The sequence below is a fragment of the Nannobrachium achirus genome (assembly GCF_963921795.1).
Source record: "Nannobrachium achirus genome assembly, chromosome: 6".
Classification (NCBI taxonomy): domain Eukaryota; kingdom Metazoa; phylum Chordata; class Actinopteri; order Myctophiformes; family Myctophidae; genus Nannobrachium; species Nannobrachium achirus.
In genome coordinates this window covers 35,981,052-35,989,593 of record NC_137815.1, presented here as the reverse complement: position 1 = coordinate 35,989,593, position 8,542 = coordinate 35,981,052, and the positions used below count along the sequence as shown (strand labels likewise).

The window sequence follows — 8,542 nt, the reverse complement described above, 5'->3', positions numbered from 1 at the left end:
TAAACGTTATTTTGCCAGGCTATATCCCCACATGCAGTTTTAGCACGCACATAGGCCTATATCAAATCGACCGGCTTCATCGGGACTTGTCTGCTTGCATTTTTCTAAGAGATACGTTATATTATAGTTTAATTTGTATACATTTATTCGTGAATGAATTTTCTCCATTGACTTGAATGGGAAAATGCTACAATTCAACCTTTCCCAAATATGGAGATGACTGACATCATAGATGTCTGACGTCATTAGACGACATGAAACTGACACATAATGGGCATTCCAAGATATGGTCTTAATATTGATGAGGGAGCTCCATATATGGGTATAAAGGGACAAGGACGGAATTGTGTCACTGCAACCACACTTACAATTTCCCAGAATTGCATCTTTCTAGTTTTAATTATAATATCATTATGATAGGCTACCAGAGGACACAACAAGATAATGTGAATTTACCAGGGCAGAACAAGAGTTAACGATTCTCAAAGAACTGTAAATGATTGAATCTGACACAATCATCTTGATCAGCTGAGGATTCTCAGCTGATTTACTAAGACAGGCCTTCAGGGCAGGTGTTAACTCAGAGTTACCATATAGGACAGCATGACAAAGAGCACTGTCAATGGAAACATAGCCTCGGTACCCATTGCAGGCCGTTCCACTATGACCACCATGTGTCCAAATAAGGGACACATACTATCAAAAAATGTATACTTTTTTACAAACCCTCGGGTCCTTTTGGTTCCATTTGTACATTATCAGAGTTAGATACAACATTGAGGATTTCCCAGTGTAGACTGGGGTCTCAGGCTGCATTCACACTAAAGAGTGATATACTCTTTAGTGTCATAGTCTTAAAAAGACTATGACTTTACTGTGTGTAGGAAGCCTCAGAGATAAAATAACATAAAAAAGTAGCAAAATCCGCAGAACTGTGACCTTGTAGATCTGCCATGTTCATAGGATTTGAAAACTTTCGAAATGGGACATTCTGCGTACGGATGAGTAGGCAGTTTGGGTACTGGCCATATGCCTATACTTTCTTATCAAGTCAATTTTGAATAAACTTTTACTTGTAACTGACTAGCCTATTTCTACATTGTGGTAGGCCTACTTTATTTACTCAAGTAGAAGAAAATGTGAGTAAGTAATCACTGGAGAATCCTTTGCATAAAAATAGGGATGTCATTTCAGTACAAGGGTTTGGCCTCTGGTTTGGCTCTGCCGGCCCCCATCCACTCCCCACCTCCTCTCCCGCCTCCATTCCTCATTTACTCATAAAACTTGAAGAGGCAGGCATAGTTACTCATTTTTACTGTCAAAGAGACAGAGAGAGAGAGAGACGCACCACACACAGCAAATTGACAGAACAGAAGAACACAACAGAACTGACACAGAACCAAAACATTAGCAGCAGCAGTTATGGAGGAAGTCCAGTTGAGAAGGAAGATGATGGACAGCAGCACAACCACGGTCCACCTCCGCTCTTCACCAGTGTCACAGGACAGGATCGAAGCACTGATCCACCGGTCCCTGGAGGCCAAGGAACATGCTTACTGTCCCTACAGCAAGTTCAGGGTGGGAGCCGCGCTCCTGACGCAGGACGACAGGGTGTTCACAGGTAAGGACATTATTCTCCAAGTCTAGTACAGCATGATGATTGATTTTTGGTTGATTTGGTTTATTTCAGACACTGTTAACAAGACTAAGAATTACATGAAATAAGCATAATGAACGTAAAATAATAAGTCATGTTATGAAAACAAATAGTATGTAGAACTCCAAAGTGCTCAAAAAGAGCATAGCTATATGCTCACCTTATTGCTGATGGTTATTCATCAATCAAATAACATTTAGAAATGCAATTAATATGTATATATATATATATATATATATATATATATATATATATGCAAAATGTAATGAGAATACTATGGAAACAAGAAACAAACAGAAACAACAAAACAACTTCTTGTGTTCATCTTCAGAACTCATTATGATATCCTTTCATGTCTAATAATTAAAGCATCTACTTATTTACATTAAATATAACTTCTTCCTGCTTGACCTTTCACACCTGATACACTTTAATATGGAATGCAAGGCAGAATGAATGACAAATAAGAATGATTCATTTAAATGTGCTCTGGGTAGGCCTACTATTTGTACTAATGTGTGCACGTCATGAAATGTGGCAATGAACCATTCGTCATAGGAAAAGAACAAGAACAAAGAACAAGGATGAGATCATATTCATAACGTAATGGATTTTGTAACTTGTATGAATCATGTCTGTTCCTGGAACGCCTGACCAAAGTCTCTTAAAAACCCAAATTAACCAATAGTTTTGAATCTTGTTTTTCTTACAAAACACCCCCTACGCCCTAATAATCATTATCTTCATCAGATCTTGTTTTTGCACAGTCGTGTTAATGATTAATGATGGAAGACAAACCGACCATTTCACCTGATTCAAACTAAATGAGGAGATGTTCAGAGTTCAGTTTTTAATTATTCTTTGCCAGTTGGGTTGTTTATTCACATCATCATAACCTCTGTAGCACACTTTCTTCTTCTTAGTTACACCTGTAAACCTGTGATGATCTAACAATAAAGTTGATTGTTGATTCTTCTTAAATTAAGTTTTTATAATTATTTTATTATTTAAAGTTAGCTTCTTTCTTTGCCATGCCATAATCACAAATGAGACAATATATTATTAGTAGTATGTGGACTGAATGTACATGTACCGGTAGCCTACATGTCATTATAGTTCAAGGGCAAATTATGTTTTTGGACAGAGAATGGTGCAATGACAACGTCATTCTCTGTCCAAAAACATCTGTAAATCTGTTACATTGCCAGGTCAAAGATTGTCAGCAGCAGACCAAATACAAGACTTTCCAGACCGTTCGGCTTGAGTTGTGCAATGTTTAGCTTTATGTTTGACTTATTATGTCACAAAGGGGACAAATGTCTGAGAACATCGGTTGACAAACAGCTGAACGTGCCGAGGGCCACAAAAGCATCAAATCCCTGTTTATTCAGCCCTGAGTAAATGACGCTGTTGCTTTGGTGGCCATTTGTGTTCTCAGACATTTGTCCCCTTTGTGACATAATAGTTCAAACATAAAGCTAAACATTGCACAACTCAAGCCATACTGTTACCTGTCCTGTGCGTTTCATATTCCCTCATACGATCAATAATGTCTATGTCTATCAGATAGAGACATCCACTACTTTTGATACTTTTAAATTTGAATCCTGAAAAGTAACAGTTTTGGACATAGGCTATATGATATAGATAATACTGTATATGTTATGTGTCCTGGACAGGTTGCAATGTGGAGAACGCGTGTTACAACTTGGGCGTTTGTGCGGAGAGGAACACAATCTCCAAAGCAGTTTCTGAGGGCTACCGAAGCTTCAAGGCCATTGCAATCGCCAGGTACTGTATGTCCCTCTCTCTCAGTGTTAAAGAGTGTAAAACAACAGCAGCAAACACTGGGCAGGTATCTCAGAGTTCAATACTTCAGGCATACATTATGCCTGAAGCCACTTCCCTGAGACAGGTCTAAACCTGACCGTATAGCCTATACAGTATGCCAGAGACCAGCTTACTCTGTGTTTCTTCAACAAAGGACATTTTCCCAATACATAGTATTATAGCCCAGCTTGCATAAACTCCCAGACAAGCTATAAGGTTTCCTCTTATAACCACAAGTTGAGACCACCTTTCACCTTTTCACGCTAATATTATGTAATGTTCCATTTGCTACCTTTTTATTAAGCTGTATAACAAAAAAGTAATGATTGAATTAGCTGAAAGGGTCTTTGATCAGGCTGTAATGGTCAAATAACTCTAAATGAATGAATCAGACTATCATTTACTCCAATTTACTATTGTCTTCTTTGTCATGAGACCCCTGCAGCCCAAGTCCAAGCCCTGGATGCAATTGGTGTCCGACCTGAAAATGCAATTTGTGTAGTTCATCAAAGATCTGTAGAGACAGGGAGATATCGCCTAATGTATCAATTGATTTGTAAAAAGATTTATATATATTTTTTTGCTATAATGTAATTCTTGTAATATTTCTCTTGTAGTGACTTGAATGACCAATTCATCTCCCCATGCGGTGGCTGCAGGCAGTTCATGAGAGAGGTATGGTTTTGTTTGAGCTAAGGTCCCACCCAATATAATGGTCTATGTCAAGGTTGTGACCTAAGCCATTTTATGGCCTAAGTCACAAAGACAAATATGTGACTTAAACACTTGGCCTATGTCTACTGTCTGGAGTAAGTCACTTACTCCATTAATAATTTGTCAGTTTAACAATTGCCAGGTCAAGGCACAATTTGCCATAAGTCTTTTAAAAATGTTATGTTACATAACTGACAGACAACATTATGCGTAGGTCAGTAGTCATATTGCTATAAACGTCATTGTTGAAATGATTAAGAAATATCAGATAGGAATTGTTTTTGGTTCAGTTTTTCAGTTTTCTGACATAATTAAGCCATTATTTTAGCAAGGTGTCCATTATCTACCATAAAGATAACATTGTAGTCATTAAAATAGGTTCTGGGATCGCAGCTATAACATTTATTACTACAAGTAGCCTTGACATCGTAAAAAGGTTATAAAAATAAATATGTTAACTTGTTCAATCACGTCTGTTCTCGAAACTACACTTAAGGAAACCTCCTGTTTCCCAGAAGTAGTGTGAATGAGTCACAGGTTTCATGTGACAAAAACGAAACAAAAGAAAAACACAAAGTTACTCAATTACTTTTTATGGTGTAATTTTTAAACAGTTTTTCTTGCAAAACACACCTAATCATTATCTTGATCAGATCTCATTTTTGCACAACAACCCTGTAAATGATTACTGACGGAAGACACACAAAACCATTTCACCTGATTTTCACCGCCTACCTAAATCACAACATGTTCAGAGTTCAGAAAAAAAGGTTTTTATTGTATTCTTCACAGTAAGGGGATTTTAGTGATGTTATCCTCATTGTAATTGTGTTGTTCCATCTCCCTCCAGTTCGGGTCCAACTGGGAGGTGTATCTCTCCAAGCCTGACGGCTCGTATGTCAAGATGGACGTGAGCGAACTGCTACCTGTGTCCTTCGGCCCAGAGGACCTGTCCATGAAGAAAGTCTTCAGCATCCCCAATGAATACTGACCTGACCATGAAGAAAGTCTTCAACATGCCCAATGAATACTGAGTCTATGAACCCTATAGCGTTGCCTATTTCTGGGGCAAAGATTCTGCGAAAATAAGACGATCTACAATTTTGTAGATTGGCTATTTTTCGGTGAAGAGATTATAGTGGAAAAAGGAGAGGGCCTAGTATAGACCCATGGGGTACTCCGGTCAACGAAGGGTTTAAACCATTGGTTCTCAAAGTGGGATCATTCGCGGGGACCCTCAAAAGTGTAGACTGGTACACCATCCCAGTCCCGTGAATTCACTTTATCATGGCGTCTTCTGGAGGTCCCTCCAGAAGATCCCTCTACAAAACATTTTCCCTTGACAAGAAAACTGTTTGAGAAGCACTGGTTTAAACCTTAGGTGGTCTAAAGTGTCATGTGAACATGCATGCTGAAGGTGCATACTGTAAATACTGTATTTAAAAGGTATGCCAAATGTTTGCTCTCGTATGACAAGTTGGTTGTAAATAATGTTACATATTTAACTTCATTAGTGTCTATAAGTAAATTGTTATGTTGTCGCATTGGAAACTTTGCCCATCCTGTGCCTCAGATTCTTGATCTAATTGCATACAAGATTAACTTGAATACTTGTGTTGCTGATTTTACATTTTTATTAATTGTTACAGAGATTGTGGGTAAAATTAAATAAATATCAAAGCTGATGCAATTCTTTATCATCTTACATTTCATAAATATACTGTCAAACCGTTTCAAATAAAACGGTTCCTTTTCACAACAGTTCAACCTTAAAGAATTCAACAGGATTATTTACCTTCATAAATCACACACTTCCACTCCCAACAATGGCATTGAAACATTCAAAGAAACACACAAAGGATTCATTAAGTTATCGTTCTACTGCAAGCATTATCCACTGAGAATCCATTCATTCAGTAAAGGGTCAAAATCAGGCGGCATTTTGCAGCCAATAGACCAGGAAAACATCTGTGTCATTTTAGATTTGAGTTACAGTATATATTATGTAGCAACAACGGGTTTACAGAAAACTGTTAGGATTTAGACGTGTTTTCTGGGGGCAGAGACTCCCGAAATCTCCATTGTCTAACCTTTCGTGTTTTTTCATAAATGAATGCCCTACTTGATCATACTACAGTGTCAAACAAAGTACCTAAAGTAGCAGATCTGCACATTTTGTTATTGTAGGATTTGAAACCTGAGTGAAAAGTAACAGTATTGGACATATGAGGTTTCCACCTGACAACAGATGATTTCAGGTCTAAATGGATTAAAGGAGGTTATGTTACACAAAGCTTACAGTGCAATTAACCTTTTATTAGTGAGGTTTGATCTACATTACTTCATGCAGTGAGATTCACAATGATTTAAGGGCACTCAGGATGAAAACAAAAAAAGAAAACAAAACAAGTGGAACAGAGATGGATTAATTCAGTTCTCCCTGATTCAGACACAGACAATGAACAGTGAAAAAACGAATAAGAATAAAACGTTACGGGGGTGACAGGTGTGCAGTGTGTTCATTCTCAAACACCAATATAGCAAAATCTTACTTACAGACCAAGCTGAAAATAGTATACTTAAAAGGACTAGTTGATCCAAAAAACAACTCTATTGATTACACAGACACACAAACCATGAAGCCTTTTGTCGCATTCCTAAACCAACAATCTGATGACCTGCAGAGACTCTCCCACTGACCATATTATTGGCTCAGGAATGCATAAAAACTTTTAATAAAATAATAATCTGTGTAATTGATAAAAAACAAGGTATTTTTGGGGTCAACTACTCATTTAATACCAAAACAAAACTAAACAGATGCAACTTGGCCTGAGAGCACAAGCAAATATTACAAAGAACCCTATTCAACTGTAGCTGACAGCCAACATTTTTAGGACAAAAATAAAATGTAAAACATCTATACAGTATACCATGATTTCCATGCCCACCCCGAGACATGTTCTAAAGCACCAGTATGTAAAAAATGACTCTGCTATGATAGGATGTATGTGTTTAACATGTCTTCCCAGTATAAAAAGTAAAAATAATCTCTGGTAAAAGGAGCTGGAAGCACATCTGCTCTTTAACCCCCAATGAGAAAGATTCTGGATCTATGAATATTTGAATATCACGCGTCACCTTAAATGCACCCTAAAGTTAGTTTCAAGTTTCAGCCTGTGGCTAATTTACATACTTTGGTGATCGGTGACATCACACAGCCACCTCAAATGGAAGTATGTTAACTCACTTAGCGCCGAGCGACTTTCGGGGCGACTAACTAATGATGGCGTTTGGTGCCGAGCGACTCGGAGCGACTTTTATATAAAAGCATTGTTTAAGCTTTTAATTTGGGTTGATAGACGGAGCGGAACGGTTAGCTTACCTTCGACTAGCATACAGATGAAAACCGTGAAAAAAAAGGATACGATTATGACGTCACCTTTAAGCCATAGCTTCCTGTTTACGTAGGCCTCTGTTAGCCGCTAGGCTCAATGCAAACCATCCGACCCTCACGTAGCTTCACTAGGTCGGATTTTGATTCGGAAACTTTCTGTGTGGCATCTATATACGTTCCGATGCCCATACCAATGGTGGTTTGAGACGATCAAGCACGAATTGAGCAGTATTGAGCTCAAATGGCGGCCCGCGGCCTGTCCATTGAATGTCAATGGAGAGCATGTCATTGTACCATCCTGTTATGTCATGAACCTTGTTTTTTATTCTGACTTAACATGGGACCATGGAAAGTCTATGAGCTATGGCTCACTCTAGTGGTCATCTTGTGGCATCCGCAGGCACGTGTACCTGTTTATGTAATGTGATTTTGGGGATTCAATATAGCTATTTCCTGGCGTTATAAGCGCAGATTCATATTGAAATCTGGCTCGCTCGGCGCTAAGTGAGTTAAAGTCCTGCTCTGGTGAATTTATCATGGAGTTGTCATCCATAATACACTAGTAGGATGAATTAGGCAAATTAAGTACCACTTAAGTTTAAAGCATATTTCGAGTATCGCAATTATTTTTGCACAATAATCGTGACATCATTTTCATTTCAACCCATTCCTAGTGGGAAAACCCCCTCCAACAAACCCCTGCAAACTGTATGTGTTAGTAATACTGTATTACATTCTGTCTACCATACAACTTGGTGAAAATTAATGCTTTATTCATTCAGATAAGTTCCCGGATTATAGCTTTATAAATAGGCAAAAAGAAGGATGTCTAATCAATTAAATAACCAGGGCTTGGTTGAATAGGGCTCTCATAATAATTGTATTGTACAATAACAAAATATTTTCAATATATGTAGTCAGTGCAATGGCTTTGCTTTCTCAAG

At 38.0% G+C, this 8,542-nt stretch overlaps 1 protein-coding gene across 1 annotated transcript; it reads left to right on the top strand.

The window, feature by feature from the left end:
• Window positions 1–1,301: 1,301 nt before the first annotated feature.
• cdab (cytidine deaminase b) lies at window positions 1,302–5,886 on the top strand. The gene is made up of 4 exons (XM_080729028.1): window positions 1,302–1,621; window positions 3,337–3,448; window positions 4,105–4,162; window positions 5,052–5,886. Exons 1-4 carry the CDS (start codon window positions 1,423–1,425, stop codon window positions 5,190–5,192), a joined length of 510 nt encoding a protein of 169 aa, XP_080585154.1. The 5' UTR covers window positions 1,302–1,422; the 3' UTR covers window positions 5,193–5,886.
• The last annotated feature ends 2,656 nt before the right edge of the window (window positions 5,887–8,542 follow it).

What these genes read in the sequence shown, in the direction of transcription:
- cdab (XM_080729028.1), top strand. Translation starts at nt 1,423, where the DNA reads ATGGAGGAAGTCCAGTTGAGAAGGAAGATGATGGACAGCAGCACAACC. An exon ending in GGACGACAGGGTGTTCACAG is followed by an intron (nt 1,622 to 3,336) that starts GTAAGGACATTA and finishes TGTCCTGGACAG; the next exon opens with GTTGCAATGTGGAGAACGCG. An exon ending in AAGGCCATTGCAATCGCCAG is followed by an intron (nt 3,449 to 4,104) that starts GTACTGTATGTC and finishes TTTCTCTTGTAG; the next exon opens with TGACTTGAATGACCAATTCA.